At 52.6% G+C, this 20,911-nt stretch overlaps 2 protein-coding genes across 2 annotated transcripts; one reads left to right on the forward strand and one right to left on the reverse strand.

Moving 5' to 3' along the window:
* The first annotated feature begins 31 nt into the window (after positions 1–31).
* On the forward strand, positions 32–4,504 carry CNP (2',3'-cyclic nucleotide 3' phosphodiesterase). The gene is made up of 4 exons (XM_015885647.2): positions 32–159; positions 1,097–1,766; positions 2,244–2,380; positions 2,632–4,504. The coding sequence occupies exons 1-4, from the start codon at positions 157–159 to the stop codon at positions 3,082–3,084; spliced, it is 1,263 nt and encodes a 420-aa protein (XP_015741133.1). The 5' UTR covers positions 32–156; the 3' UTR covers positions 3,085–4,504.
* Positions 4,505–7,250: 2,746 nt separating this feature from the next.
* DNAJC7 (DnaJ heat shock protein family (Hsp40) member C7) lies at positions 7,251–20,807 on the reverse strand. Its single transcript, XM_032449362.1, has 14 exons — positions 20,755–20,807; positions 13,646–13,857; positions 12,999–13,123; positions 12,805–12,918; positions 12,280–12,354; positions 11,429–11,547; positions 11,137–11,290; positions 10,734–10,898; positions 10,214–10,305; positions 9,479–9,552; positions 8,950–9,096; positions 8,568–8,720; positions 8,007–8,069; positions 7,251–7,526 (listed from the first exon to the last, which is right to left on the reverse strand). Exons 1-14 carry the CDS (start codon positions 20,805–20,807, stop codon positions 7,489–7,491), a joined length of 1,584 nt encoding a protein of 527 aa, XP_032305253.1. The 3' UTR covers positions 7,251–7,488.
* Between the last annotated feature and the right edge of the window lie 104 nt (positions 20,808–20,911).

The raw sequence follows: 20,911 nt of genomic DNA on the forward strand, positions 1-20,911 counted from the left end.
CCGGCACCGCCCGCCCCACGCAGGCGCGGCCACGGGCGGTCCCGGGAGAGGGGGGTCGGGGGGGGGCGATGCTATGAAAGGGGCCGCGGTGCCGCCCGCCCCACAGCCGCAGTCCCGCTCCGCACCGGCGGCCGCCCCGGAGCCGCTGCCCTCACCATGGTAAGTGCGGGACGGGCACCCCGGGACGGTGCGGGACGGGACGCGGCGCTGGGACGGAGCGCGGGGCGGGGGGGGCTCCGAGCAGCGCTGCCGTTCGCTGCTCGTTCCTCGGTCGGGCTCCGTCGGAGCGCGGAGCTGCGGGGACAGCGGGGCTTTGTGGCACCGAGCGCGGCTCAATCGCGGATTGTTGGAGCCTCGCTCCGCTCTGTGCTGCCATTGTCCCATCGCGGCTCCGGGCATAAAGGGGCGCTTTATCCCGGCGTTGGCTGCCGAACAATGGGGGCCTGGGGGTGTTTTCTATTATTGTTCTTTTGTTTGCGCCTTTGAAAAGCGGCTCAGTGCCGCCCGCCCGCAGCTGCCGCCCGCAGAACAACCCCGGGCACAGCCGAGCCCCGCACCCACGGCCCGAGCGGCCCCGGAGCGGACTGACAGCGATGGGAGCCCCAGCCCCACCAGCCCCAACCCCACGGCGAACGGGGACCGGGAGCGTCGCGCCGTCCCTTCTAAGCGGGGCCGCTTTGGGAGCGGTGACGGTTCCGCGTCCGCCCCCGGCAGCGCAGGATGGAGAAGCTCCTGCTCCGCCCCGCGGCTCTTTCACTTTCACGTTCCGTTGCGGCCGTTTTTGCCGGAAGCGATTTGAGCCGCTCCGTGTCCGGAGGAGCCCGGGGGGTTCTGAGGCCACGTGTCGCTCCGTTCCCGGAGCTCCGAGCAGCGCGACTTACCGGGGCCGCCGCCTCCAGCTCGCGGCGTTGTTCGGCGCCCCGGGCTCGGTTCGGCTCCTCGCGCCGTCACGGCGCCGTTTCTGTTCAGGGGGGTGGGGGCTGCTCGGGGCGCGTTGTTGCCCCGTCGGTCCGGGTTCCCCCCGTCCGTCTGTTCCCCCCCGAGGGTTCGGCAGCTCCCGGAGCCTCCAACGCAGCGTTTCCTTCCCTCATTTCAGAACAGAGGTTTCTCCAAGAAAAGCCACCCGTTCCTACCCAAAATATTCCGAAAAATGTCCGCCCAGTCGGCCAAAGAAAAGCCCGAAAGTCTGCGATTCCCCTTCCTGGACGACGAGGAAACCATCGCCACGCTGAAGGAGTCCAGAACCTTCTTCATCCTGCGGGGCCTCCCCGGCAGCGGGAAGTCCACGCTGGCTCAGGCGATTCAGGAGCGCTACAGGGACGGCTGCAAAGTCATCGCGGCCGAGAGCTACAAAATCAGCCCCGCCGTGAGAAGCGCCGTCCCCGAAGAGTATTGCAAAGTGGACGAGGATTTAGTTGACTATTGCAAACGAGACGTCAGCGTTATCGTTTTGGATGACACCCACCACGAAAGGGAACGGCTGGAGCAAATCTTTGACATTGCTGACAAATACCGCTACAAAGTCATCTTTGCGGAGCCCAAAACCCAGTGGAGGATGGATTGCTCCCAGCTTAAGGATAAGAACCAGTGGAAACTGACGGCGGAGGACCTGAAGAAGATGAAGCCCAGTTTGGAGAAGGAATTCCTGCCCATGTATTTTGGGTGGTTTCTGAGCAAAAGAAGCTCCGAGACGCTGAGGAAGGCCGGGCAGCTGTTCCTGGATGAGCTGGGAAGTCTCAAAGCCTTCAAAAAGGAGAGCAAATTCTGTACGTATAGAAACAGCCCACACGGTTCTTACTTTTGATGCAACTGAGCAGATTCGGTCAGCTCTAAGGTGATGGTTTTAGTCAGGGATGGCAGTAAGGAGAGCAGCTCAGAGCCCCCAGTCGCTGTTTGTGCAGTTGCTGAAGCTGCTTTTTGTAACTGAAAATGAATGGAAACTTTCCTTGGGGGGTGGGGGGGCAGCAGTGTCACCTGGTGGCTGCTGAGGATCAGATGCAGCCCCCCCTCAGCTCACCTCACTGCCGTGGGGTTTCTGCAGTGCTGCACTGAAGCTGCTGCGTGTGTTTCAGCTGCATCCACATCCCAGGTGGAAGGAGGGGTTTTATATCCATCTCTTCCTTTCCAGCTGTAGGGAGATGAAGCACAAAGGACAAGTGGGTGAAGAGAGCTGAGATGGGGCTTAAGCTGAGGTGCTGCTTAAGGGATCCTATTGTCATAACAACGTTCTTCTGTGTTCGCAGTCACTTCTGAAGATCCCAAACTGAAAATAGATCTCACCAGCTACTTTGTGAAGAGGCCGCCCGGGGTCTTACACTGCACCACCAAATACACCGACTTTGGGAAGGCAGCGGGGGCTGAGGATTACGCACAGCAGGAGGTGAGTGCTGCAGCTCCGCTTCCACATCCTCCCATCCGGGGTCCTTTCCTGGCCATGTAGTTGGAGGGGGCTCAGGGGGAAGCTTTGCTCACAGCTGGGAGGGAAACTGCAGGGCTCCCATCTAACAGAGACAGCCCACACCTCACCCTGTCAGCTCACAGAAGTACTTACCTACACAGCAAAGTGGGACCCTCCTGCAGCAACAAAGACACCCCCTCAGCTCCGCTCTGATTGCCCCCCTCTCTCTGCAGGCTGTGAGGGCTTCCTACGGCAAAGGCTTCACTTTGTCCATTTCTGGCCTGTTTGTCACAACCAAAACCGTCGGTGCTCGCGTGGAGCTGAACGATCAGCAGCTGCTGCTGTGGCCGGGGGATGCTGATAAGGTCCAGGCGACCGACAGCCTCCCGAAGGGCAGCCGAGCTCACATCACTCTGGGCTGTGCCAGTGGAGTGGAAGCCGTTCAGACCGGGCTGGATCTGCTGGAGTTTGTGAAACTGGAGAAGGCGGGGAACAAAGGGGAAGAAGTGGGGGAAATTGGAGGAGGGAAACTGCAGTATTTTGGGAATGGGATGTGGATGCTCGTCCTGGCCAAAAAGATCGATGTCAGGGCCATTTTCTCGGGTTACTACGGAAAGGGGAAACTCGTGCCTACACAGAGCACCAACAAACGGGGCTCTGCGTTCAGTTCCTGCACCATCATCTAAGGTGGGCACCGCCCCCGCTGGGTTGTAAAAGGAAAGTAACTCGGTAACCTTTAAAACCGTAAGAGAAATAATTCTGCCCTTACTAAGCAAGCCCTTCCGCCAACCTCAGACTGAAACGGCTCTGGGGAAACAGTTATTGGCCTTGGGAAGAAAACAAGCAGCTCCAGGAGAGCTGCCAGGTCAACCCTCAGCAACCAAAGCAACGCTGAGTATTTCTGACGGGAGAGTTTGGGGAGAACCAGCTCTCGTGGGGCCCTGCTTGTTTTCTTCCTCAGGGGAGGATCTCCTGTTGTCTTTTATAAGTTCCCTATGAACCACAATCGTTAGATCCGCACTTCACAATTGAGCAGTGGCAGAACAGAGCCTGTACAGAACTGCTCTGAGGCCCAACGAGCTGTTTGTGTGCAGAGCTGTCAGCGCAGGGAAGGGCTGTGCTGGTGGGCGCAGAGCTGGGCCATGTCAGTGAGCCAAATCCTGCAGACATGGGGAGAAAATCACAGCAAAGGAAACAGCTTCGAGGAGCCGCATTCGGCTCCTGCAGCTCAGGACGGGCTGCATCCAACACTGCCAGCACCACTGTTCTGTAGGGAGCAATCCTGCCTTGGCGGGGAACGGAAGAGATGAACTCGCATCTTTTCCACCTTATTTCATAGAAACTAAAATCGTGTCTGAAGTATAGGACTGTACTTCAAGCAAGATTTTACTCGCTTTAGCTAATGCACTGAACGTAGGATGGAAGTAACACTGTAATATAGGAAGTAAAGGGAGGTATCATAACTGCGTAACTCACGTCTGCTCCATCCCCGGTCGTGGGCTGGAAAGAAGTCAGTGCAGGAGCACTGTGTTGGTCGGGCTGTCTGCTTCCTTAGGGCTGATGTTTGTGCTCTGGGATGGTTCAGCAGGCGGCAGATCTGCGGTCACTACTAAATAACAGATCTCAACTAACAGAATCCGGTCAGGACAGCAGCCCAAACTCGTGCTGTGGCTGCGCTTAACCCAGTGTTAATAAATGTAAATACTCACTGCGTTCCACGCGTGTGTGTCGGGTTGGTGTCTGTAAGGGAGCACTCAGCAGCAAGGAGAGCTGTGGGGGGAGCGAGTTCAGCAGTGAGGGGAAGCAGCGCCCGCTGTGATGGTGGCTTTAAGGGTGGCAATAAATCCCCATTTAACACCAAAATCCCCTTACCCGCATCCCATCCTTTGCTTCCCCCGGCTGAACACACAACAGCTGCTGTAAGTGCAGCTCAGCCGTCCCAGTGCAAACCAATGCAGCTCTCAGTGCAAACCCTCAGCAGTTGCCCCATCAAACTCACAGCAGCGCTCCCGGGAGCACCAAGAACAACAGTGACGCCGTCCGCAGCGACCTTTTTATTAGTTTGTACATCATATACAGTTTATAATAAAGTAAACCAGTTGCATACGGCTCTCGCTTCCGTCTGTGATATTCTTCATAGAAACACAGCGTTATGAACGACGCCTAATGAAGTAAACAACAAACATTCACATTGTTACCGTTCACATCCTAGAAAGGTGAAGGTCGGAGCAGGGGCAGCTCTTGCTGCTGTGAAGCCGCCCTGGAGAGGTTTGGCAAAGCAGGGGGTGGGTGGCTCCATGCAGGATTCCTTCCCCCCTCGGGGGAGGTTTTGACACCGAGGTGAACATTCAGAATTGGGACTGGGATCAATTGGGGCCCCCTCCAAGTCGGCTTCACATCAGGCTCCGCTTTTGTCTCTGCCGCTCCGAACCACCTTTACAACAAAGCATGCAATGAAGGTGCTCACACTGCTGTCCCCCCAGCTTTGCTTCCCATGCTTTTCTCTTTTGCAGCAGGAATTTGTATATGGAAGCAGGGACGAAGGCAGAGCAACCCACACCAGGTCGGCTGTGTTTGAGCTGCAGCTGAATCACAAACCCAGGCACTGCCCCCCATGCTGTGCAGCTCTCCATAGCTCAGCTTTGTGCCTCAGTGCCCCCAGAGCTCAGCCCAGCAGAGGCACAACCTGCCCAGCACTGCAATGGGAGACCCCCAGCCCCATCCCCGGCTGCAGGAGGGGCAGTGATGCATCGCATCCATCTGTGCTGACACAGGCGCTGCTCCTGGGAAGCAGCATCCATTGGGATGCTCCAGGCTGCAGCTCTGGGAGCAGGGAGGTTCCCTCACACAGCTGGGCTGCACTGCTGCCATGGAACACACAGACCTCAGCACTACAGCAGGAACTCGAGCAGGGCCGCCCACTGCCATCCTGTTCCCTACAGGGAGGATACAAGGTTTCGTTTAAAGGGGACGAAGCCCACCCACTTCAAGAGTGAACAGATGTTCAAGTGAACATCTTCAGCCATTAAACTAAGGAAGTGAATTGGAAGGGCTGGCAAAGCCCCGCACAGAACAAATGCTTTGGGCCACTTCACTGCCTGGTGAGCGCAGCCCCCACGTGAGGTCAGGGCTCTCCTGCTTGTTCCCAGCACAGCTCGGCTGCTGCTGCCCCGGGGACTCACAACATCCCCAGCTGTTCTGTCCCCAAACCACCCAGTCTGTGTTAATGCAAGTATTGACAGAACAGTCAGAAGCCAACAGCACATGGGATCCAGCTTTACAGCCAGCTTCCAAGACCACAAACAAAGCCTCAGCTCCATCCGCACAGCAGCATCAGAGAGGTGCTGTAACTCACTGCTGTAACACTTCACTATTTTCAGTCCTGCTTTCACAAACAGTTCCACAAACACCTGCTGCACAAACCCCCTCACTCTCAGTTCTCTCGGTTGTTTCTGCTCTCTGGGGAACGGTTCCATCCCAGCCAGGAAAGGACACAGCAGGGAGGCAGAAATGCCAACACCACCACAATGAACGCAGCAATGAATGCAGCAATGAATGCAGTGCACATCCCTGTGTGGTGGCAGAGGGCCGGGGGGTCTGAGCACACACAGCCCTGCAGCTCAGACATGCACAGCCCCAAGGGGAAGGAAGACAAAGATGTCAGCATCTGCAGGAATTGAATTGCACAGAGCAATGACTGCAATTGTTGCTCCTGCAGTAAGAGTCGAGGCAGGTATTGTACAGAAGTGCCAGGTTTCTCCAGGAAAAGGACTTGCCTGGATGTGCACAAACACCCATTTGCTCATACATACAAGCTCAGCCCTGCACAGCAGCAGCTCACACACTGCACTGCTGAGCCCCCTGCCAGGCACAGCACTGTTGGGTCCGGCCCAGCACCCGAGGACTCAGCAAAGCACCTGATGGAACAGACCCTCTGCTTCCCAAGAGAACAGGAAGAGCTGTGCAAGCAGAGCCCTCCCCCAGCACATCTCACTGCAGCTACACTGAACAACAGAGCAGCACCACCGAAACAAAAGCCACGTTCAACTCGAGCTGCTGCAGCTGCACACAGCTCCGGGCTGCCAGCTCTGCACTGCAGCACCCAGCTGAGACCACTGTGCAAGAGAAGGGACAGGCTGCCAGCTCAGGTGGGACTCGGCCTTTCCTCGCTTCTTTGGACTGTTTGCTTCATTCTACCTGACAGCCGCTCGACTGCTGTATCGTGTGGGTCAGTCCTTGTAAACACGAAGGGAACGTGCAGCTGCACACACAGGAACCACTTCAGCAACAACCCGAGCGTCACTTTGCATCTCTTCAGAGCTAAGAAGGGTTCATCCGCGCTACGCATCATAACACAAAGTCTAACACGACGATCTCAAACCCAGCAGATTCCAGTTCCCAGCACAGGAGGTATTCGCTGTTCGGGTGGGTGGATTAAGCCGAAAAATAAACCCAGAGCAAATCCTGCATCCTCTTCAAGAGGGCGAATCCTGGAGCGGAACACGAAGCCCTTCAGCTTCAGCTGCGCCACGGGGAGCTCCCACATCAGCTGCTCTTTGAAATCCATTTCTCTGCCACGCAACTCTCTGCTCACACCTTCCCGACCGAGTCCAAGGGCACCGTTCTGGGAGAGCCACGGCAAAGGAAGGAGACAAAGAGCGGCGGGATGCGATCGACTGAGATCTGAGGGAACGCTGGCAACGTTTTCAGAGGGTTACGATAATGGAGAAGCTCCTGCAAAGCTGAGAGATGCTGCCACGCTGTGCAGCCAGAACAGAACGTGGCAGAATTCCAGGAGGACTCCGGGAAATCCTCTCAGCTGAGGAGCAGCCTGAAAGCACGGGCCAGCATGGAGGGACCAACAGATTCAAAGCTTTATTATTTTCTTTTTTAATAAAGTTAACAGTAAAACAAAATCCACAAGCCTTCCCTTCCCCGAGCTGGTTTCCTCTTCACACACAAACGCACACAAACTGAGGTCTCCAACTGAGAGAAATGAAACTGCTCTAAGTACAATGAGACATGATGGAGGAAGGAGTCTAAGTATGTCCGTGTTGAAGGCTAAAAGCAGCAGAGCAGGTTTGGGTGTTTTAGCCAAACTGGAAAAAGAAATTCCCAGGCCCAGAAGCTGAAAAAGAAAATGAAAGATGTTAGTTCAAAGAGTGGGTAAACAGCTCCCTGCCAAGCCAGCAGGTCACTCAAATAAAGCCATCTGGGCAAGTAGGAGAGATCTTGTCCACGCATTTCCAGCAGCTGAATCCCAGCATTTAAGAGTGGACCACTGACAGTATGGGCAAGGGAGGCTCTGCAGGCAAGCTGACAAGGATGAACAGATGGTACAAGAGCCATGCAAGACTTCCCAAAATACACTCAACAAAACCATTAACGAACACACAGCTCCTCATAGGGCACACCAACACTCGGTAAGTGCTGAGGGCTCGTGCAGTGCTGCATGAGGCCTGACCACACCTGAGGTTTGAAGGGACTCCAGCAGCAGCAGCACGGCTCCTCTCCATCAGCACAGCAAAGCTGGGCAACCTCTGCTGCTGGGTGAAGCAATCTGTGCACCTACTGCTTCCAAAGCCAAGAGCACGACATCTCCACCTACCTTCAAAACTGAAGCCTCCCGGCCCACCAAAGAAGGCCTTAAATATATTATTTGCATCGAAGTCTATAGGAAAGAAAAGGAAGTTGTAAGATGAAGTGAAACAGTTACAGCTTTCAGTTTAGAAACTGTCTCTTAATTGAGGGCCCATAAAGCGTTTCACAAAAAGCTATGAACAAATAGCTCGTTTTGTCCACTGTAATAGAGCAGCACAGAACACCACGATACTGTGCTGCAGTACAACACAGGACACATCAGTGGCAGAAAACAGGTAAAAGCAACATCCATCTGAGCTTAACTCACAGAAACAACTGAGGTGTTTTGGACAAGCAGCATTTTGGGGCCCACAGAATTTGGGTGATACATTCACGCACCCTGTGAAAGACAGAAGCTTCCACAGAGTGGCACCCACTGTCCAACAGCTCCGTCAAGGACAACATCCACCACGCAGCCCTGATTATCTGCAGCTTTCTACAGTATCTGCCATTCAAGTACTCCCACAGACCAAACAAAGTCAGCTCATGGGGTTATTACAAAGGGGAGGATACCATAAGAACTACTTACCTCCCATGTTCAGCCCATCTTCTTCTAGATCCTGTCCGCTGTCATAGCGAGCCTTCTTCTTGGGATCTGACAAGATGGTAAAGGCTTCACCAACCTCCTTAAACTTCTTCTCCTCTTCTTTCTGTACTTCTGCACTCGCCCCACTGTGTCGGTCTAACAATATGAAACCAGGCAGGAAAGAAACTTGATGTTTCTATTGTGAACAGAAAGCTGCATGCATCATCCCCAGCCACCACAGAAGGCATTTTAGATGCCCTGGGGTCACATTTGTGCACACCTTCCCTCTCCCATTTATTCCCAGCTCTGAGTGATGGTTGTGGGTGGCTGCACATGGGGCAGGAGAATCAAAGCAGCAAGACATGCTCTAAAAACATCTGGATACCTGGGTGATGCATCAGTGCTCTTTTCCTGTAGGCCTTCTTGATCTCATCTTCAGAGGCATTTTTGTCGACCCCGAGGATTTTGTAGTAGTCTTTCCGTTTGCTTTTTTTCAGTTCCATCTGTGCATTCTTTAGAAGTTGTTTGTGTTCTGCAAAGACGTGCGATGCCAAAGGAAAGCAGCCTTAGTGCATCACACACAACCCTCTGCTTTAACAGACACTGACAGGCCAAGAGTTGAGGCGACCTGAACTGCAGTCATGGAGTGCCACAAGCAGCCAACCCATGTGCATTTACAATCAGGCAGCTAATCAAAATCTATCTATACACTTAAAGCTGTTTCCAAATGTAGGTGAACATCTCAACGCTACTGAACCAGTATTTGTTAGACAGGGAGCCACAAAGACTAAGGCTGCTCCATTTCATGTCGGGGTACTAAAAAAGCACAATGACTATTCAGGGTGATAAACACATTCAGCAACAAAAACATCTGCCTTATTTTGAGGAAGCATGCACAGAACAGACACCTTTACCTTTTGTTTTTTCTGTCTGATAAACTTTTTCATAGTCTCTTACAGCATCTTCATATTGCTCTGTGTCCATGTAACTGTGGGAACAATGATTGCCAAGCTGTATTTCACAGAAAGCACCAAAAAAAGGGGCTCAGGCAGAAGCTTTCTGGGTAGGTGTGAATTAAGGGGAACACATGCACTGGGCTGGAGAAACAGCGTTTGCATCAGAAGCGTCTGCAAAGGGTAACAGCTGCTGAAGGCTGTGGGAACCTGGCACAGGAACTTCTCTGGGCTCTATGCTGAGGCTGCCATCTCACTTGGTAACACATCTCCTACTTTAAAGGCCCTATAATTATTTATCCAGCAGCAGGAATTAACAGCAACATTGCAAGGGAGCTGGTGCAGAGCTGCACGCTGACAGCCCTGATAAGGAGTGACAACCTTGGCACCTCCAAGGGGGTGCTCCTGCCTGCTGGCATTTCAGCCCCGCTCACACACTGACAACTTACTGCGATTTAGAAATCTCCAGAACAAACCTTGCCTAAACACAACAACAGACAGGCAGCCCCAGATGCAGGCAGGCAGGACAGACCACACGCTTTCCCATCTCCTCAGCACCACACAGAAGAGGTTTTATGGGCCTCTGAAGGCACCGCCTTTAATTTAGTTCTGCTTCAGATTTGTCACCCCGTCACTCATTGCTGTGGGGAGGAGGTTCCCATCTACAAACCTGCCCATTCATAAATGCCTACTTACCACTGTGCTCTCCTCAAGTACGCCTTAATATACGTCTCATCCAGTTTTACTGCATTCGTGCAGTCATCTATTGCTTCTTCAAGTTTCCTAAGCTACAACGTCAGACAGAAGTGAATCCCAATCAGAGGGGGAAAAAAACAACCCAAAACCCATTAAATAGTGTTATGACTTTAAGCAAATGAAAGCACAATCTCCTCATTCCAAGGAAGGAAACAAATAAGGATGCCTTTACACTGATTAAGATAAGGCCACACTACATTCCTTCTCCCCCTCCCACTCCAGGCAGCCCAAGCATTTGAGTTTTGTTTCTTTAGGAGTCCATTTCTTCAGCTGCTCCGAACAGACCCAATTATTGTGCAAGCACAAAAGCTGGAAATCTTGCTGACAGCGCTGGATGGCTCCAGCTGCCCCAGGAGAAGCATTTGCTTTCCACAATAAACGATCTGCCACTTACCAACTACATGCTGAGGAATAAGACCTGAGATAAAAAAAAATCCCCTGCACAACAACCACTTCTTACCTTTGAATTAACCGTCCCTCGGTTGCAGTAGAGTTTGGCATTTGTTTTTATGTTATTAGGATCTATTCCTAGTGCTTCTGTGTACAGTTCATAAGCTAGTTTGTAGTTTCCTTCTTTAAATGCTTTATTCCCATCTTCCTTCTTTGCTTTAAGTGCTTTGGCATTCTGAAAGACAACACACCTTGGATAAGGACACCAGGTGAGTGGTTTGGGGGTACCAACACCTAATTTTACTGGGCAGGCCAACCAGAAGCATTCTAATTTGCTTTCAGACACCATTACAGGATACAGAAGTCACAGACTTAAGGGGCAGACAAGGAACTACTTCAGCAGAACCAGTGTTCTGTTTCAAGAAGAAAACCCTGGTAATTTCGTAGTCCCAGCCCCAGTCCCCACAACTTACACGGCAGGCTAAACATGCTTTCTCGTGGTCAGGAGCCATTCTGAGTGCCTGGACAAAGAACTGCACTGCCTTCTCAATACAGTCTTCATAATAAAGGCAGAGACCACGGACATACAGAGCGTCTGCGTTTGTTGAGTCCATTCGTAAGATGTCACTGTGATAAACACACAGATTTGTGAGTTACCCTCCAGCAGCTTTCCCTTCATCAACACAACCATTCCTCTTCTGCTGAGATATTCAGGTGATTCATCAGATCCATGGCACCCAATTTCAAGCCCTTAAAGATGCTCACCTTGCTACAGACTGTGCTTCTGGGTAACGACCCAGCAATGCTAAACATTCGGCCTTGAGGATTTTGAATCTGTGACAAGCAGGAGCAAATTCCAGAGCACGATCCATGCAAAATACAACCTAGTGTGAGAAAAGCAAACATTCAAAGGCTTAGTTTGAAAACCTGCATTGTTACCACACATGAGGTGCCCTGTCTGCATTTGAACAGGGAGGGAAGCGTGCAGGTTCTGCTTCTGCTGGATCCATGTTTCATTAAGAGCAATTCACGGTGGTGTTTGTTTCTTTGCTTTGTTCTAACTTTACGTTCAAAGGTTAATGTAATGTTAGCATGACACAGCACCGGACAGAAAACCCAAGGAACACCTGTAGAAGTTCAAACCCTTTAACTCCACTGAAACTGCAGGCCCCAAAGAAAAGGCCAAGGAAGACAATTCAGCCTCTGTTTCCTGCGTTATAAAGGAGTGTGGGAGGGACAGAGATTCAATAGACTGAGACAGTTTGGACTGGACAGAACACAAAAAAAAGTACAGAGCAGGGACTGATCTTAGACTGGTCTGACTGCAGTGGGCAGGGTGATCTAATGGGTCCTTTGCCATCTCTGCCTCTCTGGTAGGGACATCTGCAGGAGAACAGGGTGATTGTTCCACCAAGGTTCATCTGCTTTCCCGGCCCGTGACATCACGATTGCCTGCTGTGGGAAGCACTGTGCTTCAGACTGAGAAGCCAAAGGCTTCTGGGTGAGAAAGGAGCAAGAACAGCACTCCAGAAACAAAGATCACATTTCATGCAAGTCTTCCCAGTGAAACGAGGCAGCAGAAGTGATACAGCAGGAAGCAATCAAGGTCACCTTACCTTCCTGAAATCTCGCTTCTCGAAATCCACTTCTGCTATCTTTTCATACTCCAGCACCGTACTGGCATTCTTTAGCTAAAGACAGGAGCACACAGTAAGAGTTTCTTACAATCATAAGAGCAAAAACTGCTGCAGCCCACAGAACAACAATACGGACTAGGTCAGTTTTTGCCAGCATTAAAATCAGTTTGAAGTCAAGAGATCTCACTGGTAGCCCAGGAAAATGCACACTTGTAAGTGATACACCAAAGAAGTTGCAGCTTTCTACACGCTGCATCAGTCAATGCCGTGCTCCCTTACCATCATTCTCCCCTGGAGTGCTGGTGTAAGACCAGCTTAGCCTCCATGCTTTGTGACAATCACACACAAATAACTATGCAACTAATTGATCTACTGAGTAACAGACAAGGAGACTTCATCACCACCTCATTACTTCCCATTACATTGGGGTGCACAGACATTACTAACCAGTTCAATCCATTCCCTCCAACAGCCCCATCCATGGGGAGCGTTTCAGTTTCTTACCTCTTGCTGTGCCTGAGTGTTCTTATGATCCAGTTCTAAAACACGCTGAAAGCAGCGGCTGGCAGCCATGGCATTCCCGAGGGAGAGATGGCACTTCCCTTCCCGTAGATGGCCCTGAGGAGACCATTAAAAGGGAGCTGCAGGAGCAGACAAGCATTCAGACACACATAGGAAATAAGATGATTTCCACATACCCTTACAAAGCTGTCATCCAATCTGACAGACTGCTGAGCATCTCCAAGTGCTTCTCGGAATCTCCCCAGCATCATGAGGGTGGCAGCTCTGTTACCATAATAACTGGCATTGTTAGGACAGGTATCTGGAGGAAATGGAAGAGCACTTGCTGTTAGTGTGATGTAAGCGGCTACAAACCTGTAGAACACACTCAGAGACATTGTGGGATTCAAGAAACCCCACCACATTCCTTCCCAATTTATGATTTCACCCAAACAACTCAGGAAGATGCAAGATGGTTCAGAACAGAAGCCATCAAATCACTGCTTCTCACATGACACACAGGCTTTAAGTCCCACAGAACAGAAGCCTGCAGCGTTTAGGCTGACAGCACTGCTGACCCCCCATCACATGGAAAACTGGATTGGTTTCTATCCAAGAGATTTTTTAGCAAGAAGAGAAATAAAGAACTGCTGCACGTCACCCACGTTAACACTGACTTGCATAACCAATCCAGGGAAATTCTGCTAAGTAATTAAACCAGCAGAAAGTTCTCCTCCAATACGTGCTGTTAAAATACACCAGCAGGGTTTGTAAAGATCAATAACCAGTTTGATTTTTAGACACTGTATTCACAAAGACCGTCATTACCACCAGCTGCTCTCACCTATGGCTTTCGTGTAATAGTTGTATGCTTCGTTGTAATCTTTCTTGGCATAGTACGCATTTCCTTGTTCCTTGAAAGACTCTGCTTCTCTGAAGGAAGAGAAACACAGGGAGGAGTGTGAGAACACAGTCTGACCACAATCAAGCTTGGGATCCCCAAGCAATCCCAGTATCGCCTGCAGTGCTGCTGTAGCACTGACTCTGTTTATTGCTCATGTGGAAAGAGCACAGTGTCAGCCCGGCTCTCAGTTCAGCACCCAAAGAGGGTCACCAACATGGAAATGATCATCTTGGCTGAACACAGAAGAGCTCAAACACACACGTGAGCAGCGTTCTGCCTCAGATACAGCTGTCTGTGGAGCTGAGCACCTCAGTTGTACGTGGCTACCAACAGCCTGCTCCCCCAGTGCTGCTCAGCCTCAGCAGCCAATGAAGTCAAGAAACTGCGTGCTGTCTTTCAGAAGCAGCCCCACACATCTGAGAAAGGGGGCTGAGAACGAGTTCTATGCTCAAAAGAACAAAATCAAGGAGAAATACGGGTGCTTCTCCTCAAGGCTTGCGTGGCACTGCCTTGGCAACAGGTCCAGAAATAGTCCTCACACTCAAGAGCGAGCGTTTGCAGAGACAATTTAGGACATTAAAAACACACAACATATGGTTTAAAGCTGCATCCTTTAAACTCTTGAAAGCAAAGTTTCTCCTAATGGAAATGAAAGCCTTCCCCACCTCCTCTCATCTACCTTCATTTTATATAAGCAGCCCAAGAGGGAACTTGCAGCACAGTTCCATTAAGTTGAATTTAGTTTGGATGTATTCATTGATGACATTCACTTGCTTCTCCCCAGCCAGCTCCACAGAAGCGCTGCCCTTGCTAAGACACAGCATCAATACCTGCATCACACTCCTGAGCCCACAGACACCGTCTGCCCACTGCTGGAAGCACCTGCACAACCAAACCTTCTGAACTAAGGCCAATAGACCCCACCCCAGGAAACAACAAACAACTGAGCCAGAGCAGAGAACTGTGGGGACAGAGAGCGAGGAGTCGCATGGTTTTTATGCACAACTTTCCCACACAAATCCAGAACAACATTGGTGCAGAGGATCCCAAAGCTGAGCAGCTTTTGTTCTGCACAAGGTTCTCCATTGGTACGAAGCTGCCAGCCTGCACTGCTCCCAGGGTCAGAGCCACAGCAGGGCCTGAGCAGCTCCACCAGGCAGAGAACAAAGGGAAATGTGTTGAAACCAGTTAACAAGTCTGTAACCTCATTCCAGCCTGCCACTGGCTGCTCCCACACAACTGCCTCATGCAAAGGGTTGTTTGCACAGAAGAGCCACAGTTGTGCCAGCTGGCAGGACAATAGACACAGGGTGCTGCTGCTCCCAGGGCCACAGTGAGAAACGAAAGCAAATGGCACATACTTGAGGTTCTGCTGTCAGCTGCACTCAGTGGAGCAGACACAGCCCTACCGTAACTGCTGAAGTCAAGCAATGGAAATGGAACACTGTGTTGGCATGTTGACATACAGCGGGATGAGACAAGGAGGGTGGAGGAGCAGCAGTGCAGCGTGGGGCTCATAGTGAGGGGTTCCGCATCACCCCGTGCACCACAATCTCACCTGGCTGAGGCAGGAGCCGGCCCTGCTCCCATTGCTGCACCACAAGGTGCTTACTCAGCAGCCCCGCTCTTCCCAGAAGCTGACGTGCACCCAGCACTGACTGCCAGCACAGCCCAGGGCTCCTTTGCCATGAGGGCTGGCAGCAGCTCACTCAGAAGCTTTTTGTTGTACGGCCTGAAGAAATGATGCACAGCGCTAATGGAGAACTCACCTCAAGCTGCTCCAGCAGCCCACCCAGCACAGCCCACCCCGTGTCCCTCAGCAGCATCACCCGTCACACTGCCATCAGACACAGCAATGGGACCTGCTGCTGGAACCCTGATGGCCAACACTGCTGGGAAATGGAAGGAGGAAAGGAGATGCACGGCAAAGCAACCTGCACAAAGCACAGCACTGTGAGATGTGAGGGCGTGAACACAACAGTTACTCACTTCTCTTCTCTTGGTCTCTTTCCCTTTTAAACCTTTAGCATAAGGCAGATCCACACACCAGCAGGTCACAGAGCCTCAGCTAACAGGGCAGAAAGGAAATACACGTGGATTCCTATTGCCCACACTGCTTAAAGCCTAATGATGGAGAAAAGATCACGAGAGGAAACCCAAAATCCCCTCCAAAGCACAAAGGCAGCTGCTGGAAACGTGGGGCTTGTGGCCTCAGGTCCCAGACACAGAACAGAAGCATCTCTCCCCAGTTGTGCTCCATTAACGCAGAAAGCACTGAGCAAACAGTTCTTGTTTACCACGGACTCTGCTCTAACAAGAAGAAATGCAGATCTCCTGATATCACTGCTAATTGTTTCAATCCAAACAGATGCTGCAGCCTGAATGAGATCATTCTGCATCTCGCACTGATGTAGGCTGCATTCCCCACTTGCTACTTTTGTAGCTGAAGAAGAATCATGCTTTGCTAAAAATATGACGAGGGCTGAATGGGAGCTTTGTTCCCAGCGGGCAGAGCCTCCTCAGGGTCCTCTGCAGCCAACACAGAAGACAGGGAAGAGTCACCCCAGGACCTGGGGAAGAAGCTCATCTTTCATTGTGTGCGTGCAGCCATGGCTCAGAGGAGGGGCTGCCTGCTGTAACTCCCCATACCAGCCAGTCATCTTTCTTCCCCTTCCCTAACACTTGTCTCAGCCTCTAATTCTTCCCCCATCCTGAAGACCTGCCACACACAGGCAGCAGCCACAGGCTCCTGATGCTGCAGCAGCACCATCCTGCCACCCCAAGGTTCCCCTGCTCACACCACAGGCAGCAGAGCTGAGAGGCACAGCCATCCCATCCCATCCCACCCCATCCCATCCCATGGCTGCTAACAGCTCCTGCCTCCTCCCCAGCACTGGCAGCCCCCACACCCTGGTTGCAGCTTCCCCCTCCTGCTGCAGCAAGGAACACGCAGACCTGCCTTGCAGCACACCTCACCTTCCCAAGCCATCAGGACCTGCACAGGAAGCACCTGGCAGCAGCCTTAAAATTGCTCAGCTCAGGAACAACTCCCTGCTTCATCTCCTGCCTCCATTACAACACACTGACAAAAAAAAAATACATGGGATTTGAGGGATGCTCTGAAATCGCTGCCAAAAACACGAGTACCTCTCAGTCACTGCCTGAAACCACCAGATCTAAGGGAACGGGCATTTTAACTGGGCCAGCTTCTGCCTACGAGGTGTCCAGAGCCTCAAAACCTACCAGCCCCCATCTCCTCCGGGACGCCCAAACCCACAGAGCACAGCTGGCTTCTGTGAGCAATTCTAGCAGGGACTTTTCCTTAATAGCACATGGTGCCTCCATCCCACAGCTCCCGTTGGATTCCAGACGAGATTCTCAGCTGTCAGATGTTACTCAGCTGCTCGGGTAAAATAAGTTGGGTGATGTCAATACAGTTTACATCGGGCAGATGTCTAGAGCTTAAAATTAGCTGCTGCGTCCCCCACTGGACACAGCGCAGCCTTCCCTCCTTTAAGGGCACAGAACTCTTCCAGGTTAGGCTGCACACCTTGTGACTGAGGAGCCCAAGTAAAGGGAATATATATACACACACATATATATATATACACACACATATATATCCTACCCTGCATCTGACATGGAAGGAGAAGCACAACACCAGGTCCCCAGGAACAAAACAGAGTCATGTAAGACATGTTACAATCCCCTTGGGAGCAGGATAATCTCACACCAACCCTATGGCTGCAGAGACCAGACCAGCAGCAGAGCAGAGCAGCTCTCCACGATCACATTGCTCTGCACATCAGCACCCCCCACTGAGCAAGCAGTGGGTTTGCTCCCAGCTGCAATGCAGCAATGAGAACGAAGACATTTACTCACAGAATGACCCAGAACCAGGGAGATCTCAAGTCTGTACATACATACAAGTACCTGCTGGGATAGTCTAAGGACTCACCAAGTGAAGGGGCTGCTTTGGGACCCCGAGTCTTTTGGGGGAGTGATCAAAAGCAAATCCACAGACATTTAGAACACTCCCAATACCTGAGGACAAACTCAGCCATGGAAGGCCAAAAGCCACAGCAGAGCAGGAGCACAGAAAGGAGCCAATGCCCCCCGCAGCACTCAGTGTAAACAGCCAGATGAGCCCTGAACGTTAATTAGACGGTTATGTAATGCACCTTGCTAGCAGAGCTCACTGTCAACCCACTTCATACCAACAGCAGCACTGCTGATGGCAGGGCTGAGCCTCAGTGCGTGTGAGAGCCCACAGAAGGCCCAGGACCACCCGGAGCACTGGCTGCCATGGAGGCCTGGATGCAGGAAACAGCCCAGCTGCATGGTAAGACAACGACACTCACGTGATTCACCCTAAAAAAGATGGTCTGGAGTTCAAGGCAGGCTTCAACACCAAGTTCCAATCGTCTTTTTCATGCTGTATACAGAAATTATCTCATTCAGAGCATTCAAATGCTCCACAAATGTATGGGAGATTAAACATCAACGTGAGGAGCTCCTGCCATTCCTCATATTACCCTAAGCTGATAATTACACGTTCACAAAACAGGCTGGATCCACAGCCTGGGAAACTCCAGCGCCCAGCGAGAAGCAGAGCAAGAATCCTGGATCAGCCCGTACCCACCAGCAAAGCCCCCCCAGCCAACCGAGGGCAGGGCCTGGCAGCACAACCTGCAGGGGCAGCCCAGGACATTTATCATCATTGGAGCAGCCTGATTGAGGTGCAGCTGATTTCATGTACAGCAGCAGCAGAAGGAGCCTTCCTGATGACCCACAGCTGACAGCCTGCGGGCAACATCTGTCGGACTCATTGTGACCCGAATTAAGGCCAGGGCTGGAACCTCCTCTTTGATTTCTGCACAATTTACTTTGTGTGGCAAATTTCACACTCATCGTTTTATTGAAGTTAACGACCATTTCCTGCAGAGGCACCAACACACCTGAATTCTGCAGCAAAAGCACCATGAAAACAACGCTCTGTCCAGATCAGTTCACAATATTTTCCACGTGATTTGAGATACCTCCCAGATGAAGCTGCTGCATCCTCCAGCAATTGAAGGAAGGGGAGAAGGATCCGGCCCTGAGCAGAGCACAGCGACAGAACCCAAACAGCAAAGGAATGGACCCAGCAGCACCACGCTCCTGGGTCAGCTGGGCCAAGGGATGGACCCCAGGGGTCAGAAACCTTCACCATTTGTGGGGGGGAAGAAAAGGAAGCAACTTTTGGGGATGAACCTCTCTCTGCCTGCAGTGCAGCCCCCACCCAGCAGGAGCTGCAGCTCCATCACCCAGCAGATAAAATTAATGCACTTACATCAACCCTCCTCCGTCAGGACCCTCACAATTTAAGCTGCCACAGCCCATAATTATCCTATGACCGCACTTTATTCCTGTCCCTGCAGCCGCCGGTGAGTGAGCAGCTCGGCATGTTTACAGCTGTTCAGGAATCCTCAGCCCCACCGTTACCACTTGTATTTTTATTAAGCCACATAGAACAGAACTGCACATTTAGTCCCTTTGCTCCAGGACTAACCCTCACCCACCTGTGCCTCGTCATGCTGCAATTCCTGAAGAGAGGCACAGAGCACAGGGAGCTCGGGGCTGACTTACAGCGCTTCAGTGAAGCTTTTTCATTCATTTTTGCTGCTTTCTAACAGAATCTGGCCCGGCTGCGTTCAATCAGATTCCAGAGAACGCCCGTGCAATTAATGCTGAGTGCCTGCAGAGCCCCTGCGTGGTTGGTGATGTTTTACAAACATTAAGCACCTAATTAAGCCTCCAGCCATCCTCCCTCGTTTGGTGACTATCAGCCTCATTTACATCAGCTCAGTTGACAGATAGAACTTGAGCAACCAACGTAAGCCCTGAGGACGCAGAGCTGCCGTCCCCAGGACCCTGCCTTGTTCCTCCGGTGCACACAGAGCATCACATCCAGCTCACACACTTTGAATCCCAGCAACAGAACAGTGTGAAATCACCCATAAAACCACAGGGCTACACGGCAATGCCCACAGGCTGCAGTGCCAGCACGTGGTGACCCAGGCAGGCTCTGCCCCTCAGAGCAGGACGGGGAGCCAACCCCCAGCACAGGGCAGCTCCCTGCACCCAGCAGGACCCAGGAGGAGGAAGGAAGGGGAACCAATGTCAGAGGACACCACGGGACGATGCGCCTCCGGCACAGCTCTTCCATTCGGGTATTTTTAACATTTCCGTCGTCATCTTTAACCAGCCCGAGGGGATGAATCACAGCAGCAGGATTCCCCAGCTCCACACACACACACAGCACACACAGCACACACACAGCACACACGATGCCTCCTGCATTTCCTCCTGCTCCTCATGACATCACCAGGAAGCTCTGGGTCCCGGAGCCATCCATCCATTGCTGTCGGTCCATTGCAGCTCCCCAGGCCACGGCTTTGCTCTGAACATCGCACTGCTCACAGGACGCTTCTAGTTTCGTTTCTGCTGCTGATTCCACCAACCAACGAGCTGCGGGAGCAGCCTCAAATCCTCCAGCCCCAGCTCTGTGCTCGCAGCTCCTCGGGGGTAACAAACCCGGTGCTGCTCACACCGCCGTCCGGGTGTCGGCCCTTCCCCATCGCATCCCCTGTGCTGACAGCACCCGGCCCATAGGGAAGCGCACACTGCGGGGTGCTGCCCTGCGCGGGGTGAAGCCGAGCTCAGCAATAGCGCTGTTACCAGGAGCCGTGAGTTACCGGGGGCTCCTCACGCACAGTTACAGCCTCACACCGGCTTCTCCCCCATCCAGCCCCGCTCCCAGCACAGCGCCGCGTTACGGGCCGCCTCGTGTCAGCGCTGCAGGTAACGCGGCGCCGGGCGGGGAGGAAACACGGAGCGACCCGGACCCGGAGCTTCTCGTCCAACGGAGCGACCCCGGAGCTCGATCCGTGCCGTGACCCCGAGCCCGCCCCGAGAGCAGAGCAGGGCAAAGCAAAGCAGCAGGGCAGAGCAGGCAGACGGCGCGGCCCGGTGAGGCCCCACGAGCCCAGCCCCGCCCCCCCCGTTACCTCCGGTCCTCGTCCTTTGCGTCTCGCCGTGTGTTCGCGTCGGGCGCCGCCATGTCACATCGCACTCCGCTGCGCCGAGCATATTACGCCGGGCGGGGGGCGGGGCGCCGGAAGGGCGGTTCCGGGGAGCCCGGCTGCCGGGAGCGGGGCGGGACCG

The sequence above is a fragment of the Coturnix japonica genome, chromosome 27, assembly GCF_001577835.2.
Source record: "Coturnix japonica isolate 7356 chromosome 27, Coturnix japonica 2.1, whole genome shotgun sequence".
Lineage (NCBI taxonomy): Eukaryota > Metazoa > Chordata > Aves > Galliformes > Phasianidae > Coturnix > Coturnix japonica.